General features: G+C 29.8%; 2 protein-coding genes across 6 annotated transcripts; both read left to right on the top strand.

The window, feature by feature from the left end:
• The first annotated feature begins 1288 nt into the window (after positions 1–1288).
• LOC101492662 (uncharacterized) lies at positions 1289–9140 on the top strand. Of its 5 annotated transcripts, none has more exons than XM_004501853.4 (13): positions 1289–1868; positions 2388–2526; positions 3997–4130; positions 4393–4594; positions 5165–5403; positions 5516–5627; positions 5701–5842; positions 5956–6098; positions 6276–6445; positions 6617–6913; positions 7003–7058; positions 7512–7726; positions 7898–9140. In XM_004501853.4, exons 1-13 carry the CDS (start codon positions 1656–1658, stop codon positions 9079–9081), a joined length of 3246 nt encoding a protein of 1081 aa, XP_004501910.1. In that variant the 5' UTR covers positions 1289–1655; the 3' UTR covers positions 9082–9140. The 5 variants fall into 5 exon arrangements, with proteins under 5 accessions (XP_004501910.1, XP_004501912.1, XP_004501913.1 ...); XM_073368356.1 differs by lacking the exon at positions 1289–1868 and adding an exon at positions 3740–3828; XM_004501855.3 differs by lacking the exon at positions 2388–2526 and having other exon boundaries at positions 1728–1868.
• A 270-nt stretch (positions 9141–9410) lies between these two features.
• LOC101493651 (glutaredoxin) lies at positions 9411–11374 on the top strand. The gene is made up of 4 exons (XM_004501857.4): positions 9411–9833; positions 10048–10136; positions 10850–10948; positions 11052–11374. Exons 1-4 carry the CDS (start codon positions 9730–9732, stop codon positions 11135–11137), a joined length of 378 nt encoding a protein of 125 aa, XP_004501914.1. The 5' UTR covers positions 9411–9729; the 3' UTR covers positions 11138–11374.
• The last annotated feature ends 6015 nt before the right edge of the window (positions 11375–17389 follow it).

Consider the following 17389-nt stretch of genomic DNA (forward strand, 5'->3'; position numbering starts at 1 on the left):
GACAAAGGGAAACATTTTTTGGTCCCTGTAAATATAAAAGTTTTCAGTTTTAGTCCCTGAAATTTTTTTTTTTTGAATTTCATCCTTACAATATTTAAAAATTTTACTTTTTGTCCTTAACGTCTCTGATGAAATGCAATAATTTATATAGTTATTTTTATAAGATACTTCAAAAAGTTATAGTTAATTATTTTTTCTGTTAATTTATCTTTATAATTTTAATTAAAATCTCATTTTGTGCTTTAGGTTTTGTTCATTATAACTTAAAATAAATAAAATATATATTAGGTGATAGATTTATTTTAATCATTATTTTAAATTAGTATAATTGTAGTTAATATTATATTAATTTTATTTTAATTATAATATTAAATTATATGTTTATAACATCGAGGTTCAAGATTTTAACTCGAAACATGATATCCAATCTAATAATATTGTTATTTGTCAGTTGATTTAAGTTTTATAGATAACTTACTTTCAAATATATTCAACACACATATATTAATTCTAGTAACTTTAAAAATGTAGTTAATAAAAAAACAGATGTATAACAATAAATATATAATATAATATTATAATTAAAATTAAAATTAATATAATATTAACTACAATTATACTAATTTAAAATAACTACAAATTATTGCATTTCATCGTAGATGTTAAGGACAAAAAATAAATGTTTTGAATATTGCAAGGATGAAATTCAAAAAAATATTTTTTTCAAAAATTAAAACTGAAAACTATTATATTTACATAGAACAAAAATTATTTCTCTTTGTTCATTAACGTTTTTGTAACGTCCATTTAACATTAAGAACCAAAAATAATTTATTTTGATATTACATAAAAAAAAATTAAAAAGATCAAAATTAAAAAAAAAATATATTTACGAAGACCAAAAACATATTTAAACCATAAAAATGTTTATCAAAATTTAAATCATTAATATATCTAATAATTTTTTTGAAAAGTGCTCACGATCATTAAAATTTCAAATAATTGTTAATCGAGAGTAGAATTCTATGATAAGATTCAGAATACTACGTAACATGAGAGATAACGTTTCTAAGGTTGAGCTCTATAGACATATTATCTCTCTCTCTCAAATCATATATTGGCATTACGTGAATGACAGAGAATAAAAAGTCTCTGGTCTCCACTCACATTTTGTCTAAATTTGCTTCTTATATCATTTAGTGGGACCATCACTCAATTAGACTAACACCTTCTTTCTTTCTTTTTATGTTGAAGTTCAAACAAATGTTTTAAGTTACATTTATGATGATGTTATTTCCTTCAACTTCAATTATTTATTTGGTTGTAGGCACGTGCTTCACTTATGTCAATAAAAGGTGTTTAGACATGTAATTACATTTAATTACTTTTATTTTTTAAATTATTTTTAGTGACTTAGTACTTTGTAGCAAAATAGAGGACACTACTGCACTCAAAGTTCACTAACTTATCCACAATGCAATTATATAATCATAACCACTAAATTGTGAAATAGTGAACACACTGAAACCTATCATTTAAGGCACTACTTTATCTTAACACAATTAATTTCTCAAAAATCTGTCTCTATGACCTCTCTTGAATGCAAAAATCCAACTACTTCACAATAAAAACACTAGTAGTGTGTTCAAAGATAAATGGATCTTTTGCTTAGAGTATTACGTTTGTGTATACTACTCTCTTGTGTCTTGTCAACACTTTGTTCCATTACCAAATCTGGTGGTTCAAATGTAACTGTGAAATTCTTGAAAGCACCTCATGCATTCTCTCACTTGAATTCAGCAACATTTGCTTTTGAAGTTCTTAATTCTGGTAGTGACCGTTCTTCAAATCGTAGCCTCAGTTGTAAGGTTTGTATGTCACTAATTGTGTATGCTTATATGGCAATTTACTAGTGAATTTGCTTAAGTGTATTGTGTTTTTATTGGATGGAACAGGGGTGTTAAAAGTTGAGAAAAATGATATTTTGAGTTGTCACAAGTCAGTTGGTTAGGGAAATTCAAATACGTGATTAATGGATGATTAATAAATATAACAGTGTTGAAACTCATTAAGCATATAGTGAACAGTTAAACCATGAATTTGAATGTGATTAGATTTTCAAGTAGTTAAATCTGTGTAATTGAACACTTGAAAAATTATAATTAATTACGTTTAAATTGTGGTTAATAGCATTCATTAGATGATTAGTGAGTTTGAATATTTGTTATATTCATTAGTAATAAATTGAAAGTAATTAATCACGTCTTTAAGCTGCATCAGTAAATTATATCGTTGTCGATTTTTGGTGTTGTTTTTTGTGTCAAAGTATCCCAACTCTAAAAGTTATTCTGATTATTATGAACATTTTATGCACACTATGTGTGAAGCTTGATGATGGGATCAAATCAGTTTGTACAAAAAAGAGAGTTACATACTCAGGCTTGCTGGATGGATATCATAGTTTTGAAGTTTGCACCAATGAGCATCATCAAGGACTTGGCTGTGCTAGCTATAATTGGACTGTTGGTTAAGAAACTATTCTTCATTCCTTATGTTTGTTATCAGTTGCTTATCACTTATTGAATTTGGCCTCTTTTAATTCAATATGTGTTTAGGGGTGTACGTGAGTTGAGTTGAGCCGGTTTTGACAAAACTCGATACCTAATCCAATCAATTATCTTTGGATTGGGTTAAGTTTTAAATCCGTATTTTTTTCATTTAACTCGAACCAAACCAACCCGATCAAAAACGGGTTGGGTTGGGTTGACGGGTTATACATAAATAATAACTTGTTTTTTATTTTACAGAAAAATATATTGAATGAAAATATATTTAATATTTGAATGGCTTAAAAACTATAAAATTTCAATTAAATAATTCAATTTTTTAAAAAAATCATCAACTTCTCAAAAAAAAAAAAAAAAAATCTAACAATCTTCAAATATATAAATAAATTCAACAACAATATTTAACTCAAATGTATTGTATTTAACTAAAATGAATAGTATTTAATTAAAAAAAAATTGTATGTAACAAATGTAAAAAATTTAAACTAAATTCATTATAAGCATAACCATAAGCTTTTCGTTTATACATTTATTACGTAAAACTATAACAAAAATTAGATACAAATCAAATGAAATGCTAAACTGGGAGAAAAATTTAGTATTTATGCTAGACGCATGAACACCTTGCATTCATGTAAAAATCAGTTATTAATACTATTGGACTCCTGGGACTGCCAAACAAAATTTTAAAAAATATATATAACTAGTTATTGTGGCGGGTCGACGGGTTCAAATTGTTAAACCCATTACCCGAACCAAATATAAGCGGGTTTCATCGGGTTAGGTTGGGTTGAGTCGGATCCAAAAGTGACCGAGTACGGGTAAAAATTGGGTTGAGTTGGGTAATCGAGTTGGCGGATCGACCCACATCCATATACACTCCTATGTGTCGTTATGATAAACCGTGTCATGTATCTTTAGAAGGAAAAAGTTAAGATTAGGGAGAATTTTGGATAACCAATTTAATTAATCATTCAATAAGCTATGTAGGAGAGTTTAATAAAAATAAGCTAAAAAGAGTATAAATTTAAAATAAGTTATTTTTTATGTTCTTCTAAAGACTTAGACAAGTGTTTATGTCTTTAAAAAAAAGCCAAAAAGCACATTCAAATGCCCCTAGAATCTTTTGTCTAAATATTGTAGCATAAAATATGAGAAGCATAATGTTTCAGGTTTTCACAGTTTATGCTGCAAGTGTAACAGGCAAAATCAGTTTCCCTATTTTAAGTTGAATAAATAAAGGCACCTCCGCTAGTCTTCGGTACATAACTATCTTTTCCTTGCATCTTCATCACATTCAAAAACAAGTTTACAAGATCATGCAAATGAATGAGGAAAACTATATATGTTACTTAGTGTATTGAAATTCATATATAAATTTGTTTTTCATTATATACCATTCTAATAACAGTATCTATTTTTTTTTCAGACACAATTCCACCAACAGCATATGTTAAAGCCTCAACATCATTCACAAGTTCTTTAAATGTTTCAGTAAATATATCATTCAGTGAACCTTGTACAGGTGAAGGTTTTGGATGCAAATCTGTGAATGCCTGCAATGTAAGTATATAGGTGTTCATCTACAATTGCTTAGATTTCTCAAAATAAGGTTAAGTGAGTATTGTCTTGTCATGTCATATCCGTGAAGTGTCAGCTCAGTGATAAAAATATGACTTTATAACCTTAAGGGACAATGTTCAATTCCCCTCGAAGACAGTTGTAAAATAACCATTATTGTTACTTAAATTAACAATAACTTTCCCCTTCCACAATTGTTTTTTGAAGTATTGTGTTAACTTATTGTTGTTCTATTTCTTTGCAGCTTCTTGTTTATGGTGCTGGCCAAGTTATACCATCTTCCTTTACTATCCTGAAGCCAAACCTCATGTATTCTCTTCTTGTTAGTTTATCCTCTACCGTTCAATATGGCCAAACAATCCTTGTAATGGATAAGAACTTCTGCACTGACATAGCGGGTAACGGCTTTACAAGAACTCCAAATTCAAGTGTTTATGTTCATATTGGTGAGTGTGATCTTTTCTTATGTCATAGTAATAGTAGATTAGTACTAGATATATGTGAATACTGCTTGAATTGACTTATTTGAGTTTATCTATTGACATAAGCACTTGTGAGATTGTTTGGAAGAGCTTACTCAAACAGCTTATGAGATGTTTGTGACCTGTTTTTAGCTTATTGAGTTATTTCTATAAGCTCTCAAGGATAATTTACAAAAACAGCTTATAGCTTTTGTTATAGAAATAGCTCGTATATAAGCACTTATATGAAAAATGCTTATGCTATAAGTGTTTAATTAAGTTGTTTATCCAAACAAACAAAATGTTAATTTCGTGAAGATCTGATATCTCATATGGATATAAATGTCCATATGAATTATTACGGTTTCTGAAGCCTTAAGGGTTTGGCCTTATCTTTAACACATATACTTTATTTTTAATGCAATATATAATTAAACATAATAATGTTATAATGCATTAGCCTTAATAAGGTGGTTACTTTACTGAGAACAAATTTCTATATCAGTTTTGATGTTCAAAAACTTGGTTTTCTTCTATGGTGATCATGATCCACAGACAGAAGAAAGGTTTATGTCAACATCAGAACTCATGTACCTGAAAAGCTACTTCAAATTAACAGTGAAACTCGAACAGTACAAGCAACTAATAACCTTAACAAGCTAAAGGTGTATTTGTACTTCTCAGCTCCAGTTCTAAATTCCTCTAGACAAATTATGAATTCTCTCAGCATTAGCCAAGGTTCAATTGTTCAAACTAGTGCAGAAAATCTCGGAAATCGTAGATTCGGATTCATGGTTAGTTATATTCATAAATGTGAAATGTTTTAGTTGTGTTGTGTTGTGTTGTACTATGCTTGTTGCAAGTATATCTCTTCTCCTTACACATTTTTTTGGTTTGTTATTGCAGCTTGCTAATATCTCCTCTACTGCTATAATCTCTATCCACTTCGATTCAAAGTCAATAATAACCCGACAAGGGACTCAAGTTTCTCCAACTGCACCGGTTAATTTTATCTACGGTACATGTTAATGATGTTATCCACCAAGTAAACATTGTTTGGATTTACATGCTAATATTTTCATGGAATTCAGATTCTAAGAGACCTATGGTGATGTTGAGTACACATAGCATGAAGACAAAAGAACACAATATCCAAATATTAATTAAATTTGTGAAGCCTGTTTTTGGGTTCAATTCTTCTTGCATATCAGTTTCAGGAGGTATATTAAAAAGGCAAGTATATATAAGCACATGTGCACTTTCTATTAATTCATTGAGGATTAAACAGCCAAATACCAGTTGATAATTGATCCTTTTCTCTTGCAACTTTTTTATTTTTTGTCCAGCTTTCACAAACTAAGATGGAGCATATACATCATTGAGATACAAGAAAATGATGATAAAGTATTTGTCAGTGTTCCGGAGAATGTAACTCACGATGTTGCTGGAAACAAAAATCTAGCTTCCAATGTTCTACAAGTGAGGCACTGTAAGATTTTTTTTTATATTTGTCATTTTTAGTGATTGTTTTGTTATTAGTACTGACATTTTTTGTTTGCATACTATTATTATAAATAAATTTTCATTTTCATTTCTTAGATGCAAGTTTTTTTAAAAAAAATTCTATTCAAGTAGAAATATTTATGATTTTTCATGAATCATGCAGACTCATCACCTCTCATTTCTTCTGTGATTTCTGCATTTGCAACTGCCACTTTTGTGATGACATCGTTTGCTGCGGGCCTGCTAACTATCTCAACTGCAAGCCTTCAATCTGTCGATACATTCACGAGATCGTCTTCTTTCTTGATCGTTGATCCAGCAAGGAACCTTTTTGTGAGATATCTAACTTACTGAAACATTTTCCTGCTTATCAGTTACTATATATCTCATCAGTTTAAGCCAATTCAAAAATGTTTGTATTCAAATTACCAAATTCCTTATATTCTTGTAGTGATAATGGAGAAAATACCACATTGAACATGCTAATTTTGGTTAATCATGCAGAGAATTCTGTGCCATATTCAAGTGTTTGCACTAGCTAGGTGGTTATCAGTTAAGTTGCCAGTTGAGTTTTATGAATTTTCCAGACATTTGCAATGGACCATACCTTATTTTTCTGTGCCATGGGAATCTGGACCTATGAGCCTGTTAATGGTAGGCTCTAGTCCTTTTGGTATCTCTAATTCCTTTACCAAAACTTCAGCAACAATGCCAAGCACGCTTTTAGGCAATAATTTGAATTATGCTGCTTCAGTGTATGGATCACCACTTACTTCTTCAGAGTATCGTCAATATTTTGAGGTCAGGAGTTAGTTTATGTATCCATTCTTCAGAAAAATTTAATTTGTTATAAACAGTCAATGTCCTTAATCAACAATGCATACCTGCAGAGCGAAGTTATGAACCCGGAAGCTGAATATATTTTGGATTCTCAACATTCAAGTGGGTAAGTTATGTATGTGTCAATACATTATAATTATGTTTGTGAAATTAGGTCTTCCATTCTGATATGAAAATGGACATAATAAGGATAAATGCACAAGAACACCAATTTTCTATGACCTATTTGATACCTTTTGAACTGTAACATGAAAATTGCCGTCTTAAACTCTGTTTGGATAAATAATTTGATTAAAAGTTTAAAACATAAGCACTTAACAATAGGTAAAAACAAGTCAAACAGTTTTCATAGAATCATATAAACTGTTTTGATAAGCTATCCATGAGAGCTTACGGAAATAAGCTGAAAAACAACTTATACACATGTTATAAGTTGTTTCCATAAGCTTGCATAAACCAATCCGAAGAAGAGCTTACCTTCTGGATTGAATCAGACGCACTCTCTGTTAACATAATAATACTTCATTTATCAATCAGATTTCATATGTTTCTATTGCAGATGGACATATTTTTATAGAAGCATATTTTGGCTAGCTGTGATATGTGGCGGTTTGATGGTTCTGCATGCTTTTCTACTCATTATCCTCAAATTTAGGAAGAGAAATTCTGAAAGGCATAGAACATATGGAGCACTCATATTCCCAAGATTTGAGATATTCCTTTTATTTCTTGCACTACCTGGTGTCTGCAAGGCCTCTTCTGGCCTTATTAGAGGTAATTTAATTCAATATTACTCCCTCTGACTCATTATAAGTGTCATGTTTAAAATATTTATGTTTCAAATTATTGGTCACTTAGAATACCAAGACATTATCTATGAACTTTTTTCAATAATACCTTTATTTAAATAAATATTTCATCTAACTATTCTACTACTACCATTAGGGGGAGCACCTTCAGCAATGGCAGTTGGCATTATACTATTGATTTTGGTGTCAATTGTGCTTCTAGCTTTGTTCATGTTCCTTTCAGTTGGAATCACATTTGGAAAACTTCTTCAATACAAGGAAGTTCATCAAGAAGGTGAGACATTTCATTGGTATCAAGAGCTTATAAGAGTAACTCTTGGACCAGGTAAAAGAGGCCAATGGACATGGAAAGAAAAACCTAAATCTATTTGCCTAACTATGTTTGGACCTTTATTTGAAGATTTAAGAGGTCCTCCAAAATACATGCTTTCTCAAATAGCAGGCGGAAGTCATCAAGGTCAAAGTGACTACATCATTGCCTCTGATGATGAAACAGAAGACGCAGAAGCGCCTTTCATCCAAAAACTCTTCGGAATTCTCAGAATATACTATGTGTTTCTCGAATCCATTAGGCGTATTTCGTTGGGAATTTTGGCAGGTGTTTTTGTTCAAACACAGACTTCCAAGAGTCCAATGATTATTATGCTATCTATAACCTCTTTTCAGCTATTCTTCATTGTGCTAAAAAAGCCTTTTATTAAGAAAAAGGTTCAATTAGTTGAGATAATCTCACTCACATGCGAATTTGCATTTTTCGCCACTTGTTTCTTGCTTTTGAAGAAAGATTTTTCTGTGAGAACTGAGACAAAATTTGGGATTTTCATGCTTGTGCTGTTTTTGGTAGGGTATTGTTCTCAAATTACAAATGAATGGTATGCTTTATATGTACAAACAAAGATGCTAGACCCTAAGGAGAAGTCAATGTTAAGGGGTTTGAAAGTTGCTTCTATTGGGTTTGTTTTGTTTTTCATCCCTAAAAAATGGATCAAAAACTTGGAAAGCAAGTTACCACAAAATGGTAATGTGAATGAAGAAGGAGGAGACAATGGTTTGGTGGGTGTAAGACGCATGCATTCAGGTAGTAGAAGCTCAGGTACACCTGATATACCATGGTTGACAAGACTAAGGGAACTTTCAAAAGCCAGCTTTAGCAATAAGGAAAGAAGTGGAGTTCAAATTACTGATCCTTCTTCTAGTAACACTACTAATTGGAGTAGTTTTTGGGGGACTAAGAGAAGTAGTAGCTCTTCTTCTGATTATAAGTCAAAACCAAAAACCTTGTATGAAGATTTGGAAGCTATTTTTGCATCCAAGTCATAATACAAAAATATATATATATGTGGATTTTTGCCATCCTTATATATTATACCTATTTGCAACCTTGTTTCCTTTGTTTTAGATAATGTACAATTTGTATGTATGTTTGTGTATTTGCACACATTTCAAAGGTTGACGATGCTCCAAATCACGGTATTAAACATCATAAGCTTTAAGTAATAGTCAAATTATTGAGCTTATCTAATGACAAAAAGAAAAACGCAAACAACAAATTAAATATTTAATTCGGTATTTTCTCTTTTTTTTTTTTATGAAAATGAAAAAGAATTATTGTCGATGGTGGACATATTAAGCTGCTTTTTAGGTCAAAATGTTATCACAAAATCATTTTCATCGTACATGATTCTACAATTACACCTCTTGAAATTTTTCTTAGCGTTCTTAATAAAGTCATCGTTATCAAATTCTATAATACAATCTCATCTCATCTCATCACCGATTACCACAAAAACCCAAATTGAACCGAACCCTAATTCTATTCACACCTGTACTCTGCTTTGGCTCACTTCTCTTTTCGTCTAACACTTGTCAATTAATAATAGTAATACCCAAACCTCTTCATTAACACATAAAATTCTCTGTTACTTCTCTACTACAGTATATATATATATACACGCACACACAAAAGGAATGGGTTCTATGCTTAGTAGTTCACAGAAGAGTCAAGAAGAGATAGAAATGGCGTTGAATAAAGCTAAGAACCTCGCTGCCTCTTCCCCTGTCTTTGTCTTCAGGTTTTGCAATCCTTTCTAATTTCTCTAATATCTTTTACTTGATCAAATTCGAGATTAAAAAAGTGATGCTACTTTTCTACGTCATTGGGTCAAGACAAATTGGTGTCTTTTATTTTCATGCACCCTCTTTGTTCATTTTGATAAAGCATCTTCCTTTTTTTGTTTGTTTTGTTTTAAAATTGATAACCCCATTTTGTAATTTATGTTGTGGCAGTAAGACTTATTGTGGTTACTGCAAGCGGGTCAAGGATTTATTCAAACAGCTAGGAGCGTCCTACAAGGTCATTGAATTGGATACAGAAAGTGAGTATGTTGTCTCAATGGATTTCATGTTTGTTCTATTATGTTACTCCTTTTGTCTTATTAATTAGTGACTTATTTGTAAAAAAATATGTGTCTCCAAAATGAGAACTACTTTTGATGTCTCTCTTTAGGGGCAGTGTAGTGCATGGTGGACCAATACTTAAAATTTATTAACAATGGTTAACAACACTCTTTATAAGTAAAAGTTCATGGGACTTGATCCACTTCAGTTTGATAAAAATAAAGAAAAATGAACATAAATGGAGGTTGGAAGTTTGAGGCATATATATCAGCTTTCCTTTATTTTTGTTGAATCAGCACCAATCAACTCAACTTATTGTACCAATCAAGTTATTGTTTTGGTTTCAGCAGTAAAAATGAGAAGTACATATACTTCCAGAAGCGTAGTCGCTGGAGTTTCCAACGATTTTTAAGTTGTGTAAAATTTGCCTTTTCTATACAAAACATATGGCTAGTAACAATTGTTTTGAGTTTACTGTTACTTTGCTTTCTTATTATCGTATTCGTAGGAGTATCATGCTTTCTACTTTTCTACTATCTGCTTTGTGATTGTTAATGTAGAATATATGCAAAAACGTGTCTCATTTTATTTCCCATTAAATCCAAAGTCGGGGGTCTATTATCTTGTGCTCTTCTACCTGGAGGATTATTACACTTGGTTTTCTTCAGAATTTGTATTTACCTGTTTGAAGGTGATGGGGGTGAAATTCAAGCAGCTTTAGCTGAGTGGACAGGGCAAAGAACAGTGCCTAACGTGTTTATTGGAGGCAAGCACATTGGTGGTTGTGACTGTAAGGCCAAACTCCTGTCACTTCTTTTCCATTGTTATTGTACTGTTGTTGTTTTTTCATTATTTGTATTGTGTGTAACATTTTTATCTCATGTTTGTTGCAGCTGTTTTGGAGAAACACCGTGCAGGTCAATTGGTTCCACTTCTTAATGATGCTGGAGCAATAGCCAATAACTCTGCTCAGCTCTGAAGATATAGCCTCCGAATATTTCTATCATTACTATTTGCTTTATTTTCTGGCATTACTTTGTATGAATATAAATCGTGAAACAAGTATGTGAAAGAGGATCATCTTCTTGTGAGGTTAAACAAGTATGTGAAAGAGGACCATCTTCTTGTGAGGTTATAAGAACCCTTAATATCATTAGATCACAGATGCATGAGCATATTGTTAATGTTAATATAAAATAAAGCGCTGGTTTTTTTAGATGAGATTGTAACTTTTGCACAATTGCTATTTTCTTTTATCAGTAGAAATACTAATAAACTGATATAAAAGAATTAAGATTGTTGATATTTTTGTTAGGTATATTTTTTGTTCTTTTGGTGAGGAAAAATTAGAATATAATGAAGAAAAAATTATATTATATTCTAATATGATATGATGTATGATATTATCAGTATTTATATTTATTAATTTATATCTAACAAAATTTCAAAATGGAGTTTGTATCGATATATTTATTAAATAAAAATTTAAATGTATAATATATAATTTTTTAATGTAATTTTATATAATTTTTTTTATATGTTTTTACATGTAATTGATGTTATAATTTTGTTTCGGCTTAAATGCACTTCAATATTTTATTATTATTATTATTTTAATTCTCTTGTTATGTTCATATAATTATAGTTGAGTATGTGCTTTGCACGGTACTTGATATTGACATTTAAAGAGAGTTATTTATTTTATTATGTTTAATATTATTAATAATTTACAAAAAATTGACATTTCAATATTTGATCTACTTGTTTAAATGACTTATCATCATTGTCAACCTAAGGGAATCTATTGTCAAATTGATATATTAATACACATTAATACATATTTAATACTATTAATAATTTATAAAAATTGATATTTCAATATTATTATTGTGAGTCTATTAATATAGTTGTTACATTGATTTTTGATTGATTTGACATTGTTAACCTTTTATATAAGTATACAAATCGATGTCAATCAACTCTTCTGACATATTAATTTTCAATCAATTAAGTTTATATATTATAATCGATGGAAGCTTTTTTATCTTCAGATGATTTTTCAATTGGTATCAGTAATAGTAATAGTTTGAGTTGAAGAAAGGTATTGTCTTAATAATAATGTGATTAACCATATTGACACTGAACCAATTTTGAATTAGATCAAAGTTTCATTTTTGTTTCTTGTTTACAACATCTTTAATGGTCAAGTATTATCCAAGCTTAAATTAGTTTGCAACAAATTGAAGAAAATAGGTTGCTTCGTTGGGATCCAACAATCAAGTTAAAAATTGATCTTCCTTCCATCCCCAAGTCATATTTTGCTGAAATTTGTCATAAATCTTCACTAGAGATCTCTATAACGGAGAATCATTCGACTTCTAAATCATATTCACCAACAAGTTGTGATTTCTGTCATACTTATTCAAGAGAACCTAACACCATATAAGTCATTAGAATTAGTCAATAAATTTTAAAGTATTTTAAAAAGAAAAGCATTATTCATTAAGCCAGTTTGTTTGATGCCTAGACCACCATTCTCTTTAAACATACAACAAACATCCCAACTCATTAAGTGAGCCTTACGAGTTGTCTCAGTGTCTCCCCAAATAAAGTCTCATTGCAATTTTTTCGACTCACTACGAATAGTTGTAGAGATGTTGGCATACTGCATATAAAAATAAGGGATTGAACTCAATACAGACTGACTCAAAGTAATTCTTTCTGTCAAACTCAAATGTTGTTGCTTCCAACCACTCATACGCATTTAAACCTGCTCATTAATATATCCAAACCTATTTCTAGATCACCTACCATGTGTAATGTTTGCCCCAAGTTCGGAGCTTCTTTGAACCTCGTATGTTGCATAATCTCATATCGAAATTGAGAATTTTTTTTGAGTCTTTTCAACATTGATATTTTGGCCTGAGGCATGACATAATTGATCCAAGCAATGTGTGATGTAGCAAACTTGCTCTATAGTGGCCTCTTCAAACAAAAGAAGGTCATCTTCAAAAAGAAGGTGATACACCTTAGATCCCGCACGCATCGACTTCCATTAAGTTGCATCAACCTGGTGAGCAATAATATGCGGCATACAATCCATGCAAATGACAAATAGATAAAGAGAAATGGGTCACCTTGTCCAATACATAAAATTTTGATGAAAGAGGTCGCCTTCTTCTAGAGGAATTGGTTCATGCAATGAAAAGAATGAAGAGCCAAAAAGTTTTTATGTCAACAAAGATCGATTTGGAGAATGCTATGACAGACTGAATTGGAATTTTGTTACTCAATTTCTTTAGGATTATAAGTTTCCAAAGGAGTTAATTAATTTAATTCATCATTGTATTTCTACTTCGTCTTTCAATAAATTTTGGAATTTTGATGGGGACAATCCATGCAAATGGCAAAGCTATCATACATGAACATAAAGAAAACACAACGTGAGGTTCTTCGTATCACTCATGGTTTCTTTTGGTCGATGCCTATGCGAGTTCAAAGTAAATCACATTCTCATCAAAATTTATCAATAATATCAGTCACATGAAAATGTAATTGTCTTTGCAACTCACCCCAACAGAAATCTTGAAAGAAAAAAATATGGTTGTTTATGGTACACTACATAATAGATGTGTGTGTGTTCACTAAACATTTTTCTTTCTATAAACACATTTAATAATTGTAACCATTTTTAAAAATAAGATTACATCTAAAATTATTTTCTTTAAAAAAATCAATATAAAAATATTACCTCATTGTCCATTAGAACCATTTGCAAAGAGAATGGAAGTTTATCGGTTGTCATTGTTTATGTCTCACAAACTATATTATTACAAACTGTATTATCATAACCTTAACCATGACATTTCAAGGAAAATGTTTTGGAACCACGAAGTAAAATAGCTATTGTACGTGAGATTTTGTGTAGCATGAAGGAATTTGAGTATGTGATTTTGTATAAATGTTGTAGGTATATATAGTAAAATATTGTGCAAATTAGTGTTTAGGGTGAATTATTTTGTTGCCTAGGATATGTTCATGACCAGATAATATTTGGGCCTCATTAAATTTGCCATTCTTATTATAACCACAATCAATATTATGTTACCATATTTATTTGCAAATACATAATTCAAATTAACACTACGCGAAAAAATTTATGTTATAGTGTTTTTTTAAAGCCATTTACAGCATTTTTTTTTTTAAAAAAATAAGCGTTGTAGCATCAAGCGCTGTAAAAGATATAACAACGCTTTTTAAAATAAAAAAGCGCTATAAAATAGGTAGATATATATGCGCTTGTTATACTCGTTTTACAACGCTTTTTGGAAAAAACGTTGTAAATGGTGCATTCAATAGATGCATTATTATGCACCTATTACAACGCTGTCTTTTATTTTTTTTTCCAAAATCTTTTTCATCCAGAATCAGTTCACACAATTATTTCACAATCAGTACACAACAACAAAACTATATAACTTTATAATTTAACTTTATAACTTTACATATTTACACAATCAGTTCACAACATATTCATATACATATTCACATATTGACAACAACACGAAACTATATACATATTCATATAACTACATATTCACAACTTTTCAAATGTGCCCTATTCATATTCATATAACTATCAGAACTACACAAAACAGAACTACCATATATTCATATAACTATCCCTTGCAGCATGTCATTTCCCAGCAAATCAAATAATTTTCATTTCAATCACATACTAACACCAGTCTTCCTTTATTTCAATTAGATCTCTTTCAGAGTATGTTGGACTAGAATTGTCAAAGTACTGTGCGATATAAAAATTGAACATAAATAAGTTAGAATCAAATATATACATAGTTTATATATGAAAATAAAATAATGAAAATACCGTACCGTTTCTAGGATTATAGTTTGATTCATATCAACAATCTCCTTCATGAATCGCAATATATAGTACCCACAGTCGATGTTGTTAGTTTGACGAGGGCACTATAAAATAAAACATATAAGTCAATAAATATTTGTGCATTGATAGCAATATAAGTTCAACATGCATTTGATTGAAACAAAAAACTAATAAATACAATACCTGAAAAACAAAAGAACAATAGGGTTACGATGTAGAAATACGAATAAAGAAGAACAACGTAGAAATACGAACGGTTCGTAGGAGAGTAGGGTTTGCAGAAACAAAGATGGTTTGCAATGACAAGTAGAATGAAGAGGAAACAAGCGTATGAAGTTTATGTAATGAAGAGGAAACTGAAGCGGTTTAGGGTTTAGGGATAATATTTTACTCAAATTAAAATTTTATCTTTTTTTTATTGTAGTTATTTATTTTGTTATGGTTTATTATGTTAGTAAAATGTTATTTTTTTAAGAAATTGTAATTATTTTTAAAAAAATATAAGTTAATTTTTAATAGCCTATTACAACGCTTTTTGAAAGAGCGTTGTAAAATGCCTCATTAACTTATTTTTTAAAAGCCTATTACAGCGCTCTTTGAAAGAGCGTTGTAAAAGGTCTCTTTAACTTATTTTTTAAAAGCCTATTACAGCGCTCTTTGAAAGAGCGCTGTAAAAGGCCTCCTTAACTTATTTTTTAAAAGTCTATTACAACGCTATTTCAAAGAGCGCTGTAAAAGGCCTCCTTAACTTATTTTTTAAAAGCCTATTACAACTCTTTTAAAGAGTGCTGTAAAAGACCTCCTTAACTTATTTTTTAAAAGCCTATTACAGCGCTATTTGAAAGAGCGCTGTAAAAAGCCTCCTTAACTTATTTTTTAAAAGCCTATTATAGCGCTCTTTAAAAGAGCGCTGTAAAAGACCTCCTTAACTTATTTTTTAAAAGCCTATAACAGCGCTCTTTGTAAAAGACCTCATTCACTTATTTTTTAAAAGTCTATTACAACGCTATTTGAAAGAGCGCTATAAAAGACCTCCTTAACTTATTTTTTAAAAGCATACAACAACGTTTTTTCTACAGCGCTTGTCAAAAAAGCGCTGTTGTATCCTCCGTTATTTTTAAAAAATTCTACAACAGCGCTTGTATTTAATAAGCGCAGTAAAATATGCGCTATAAAATGTCATTTTTGGCGTAATGTGATTATATTATCCCTCCCTGATTTTAAATTGTTAGAGTATCATATATCATATACATCTTGTTATTTTTGAGAAAAAATATTAAATATTTTTTTCACAATTTAATTTGAGACTCATTTTGTTGATGTGTAAAGTGGAATAATAAGTTGACCATGTGCTAGAAGATTAATTTTAAGTATCTTATTTTTCATGTTATTAAACCATTTTTCCATGTTAATTTCAAATTAAAATAATTTTGTAGACTAAATTAATTTGTTTTCCTTTGAAAATTAAAACTAGAAATAGTCGAACGTCGAATTCTTCTTTTACACTCATTTTATTTTCCATTCACGTGTAAACCTATCTTCTTTAATATGTATTATCATATTACATAATGACTTGCTAGTTCATTAAATCTTAGATTTAAACCTTAAATTTAGAGTGAAAGTATTAAAAATTGAAACTATATTGTATTTTTATTATATAAAAAAAAAAAGACTATATTGTTGAACTAGAAACAAGGGCGAAAATTATGAATCAATAAAAATTAAAAATTAAAAACACATTAGACATACTTATAGATTAAAAAAATGGACCATATTGTGAAATTTAAATAGGATTATATTGTCTATGGAAAAAATTTATAGTAGACATACTTTATTGTACATTAATTAATAAAATTTTAAACGTAAGAAGATAAATTTGTTTTTTTAAAACAACATTAACTTAAAATATTTTTTTACTTTAAAACTAAATAATAATTTATTTAATTATATTATTCTCAAAATATAAATTAGAGTAATCACAATTACAAAGAGTAAACTTAATATGCAAAACAAAAGAAGACTCTTGGTTTTTTATTATATAAAAATAAATTATAATTGGTTATAATTATGAACGTTTGTGAAGAACTCTCCGAACGAAGCTAACATCATTACAAAAGTATATTGGAGTCTTCAATTGCACGCTATCATGTTCATAGTTCCTCCTATTAGGTGGATCCACGATATTCTTCGCTTGAGGAGAACTTATAAGTGTGACTTCCTCTAGACAATGCAAGAGTCATCTCCAAAACACAGTTCAATCAAATGTACAAGTCCTATTTGTTAGTCTAGATGTCAATGCATATGATTTCTAAATACCACCAC

The sequence above is a fragment of the Cicer arietinum genome, chromosome 5, assembly GCF_000331145.2.
Source record: "Cicer arietinum cultivar CDC Frontier isolate Library 1 chromosome 5, Cicar.CDCFrontier_v2.0, whole genome shotgun sequence".
NCBI lineage: Eukaryota > Viridiplantae > Streptophyta > Magnoliopsida > Fabales > Fabaceae > Cicer > Cicer arietinum.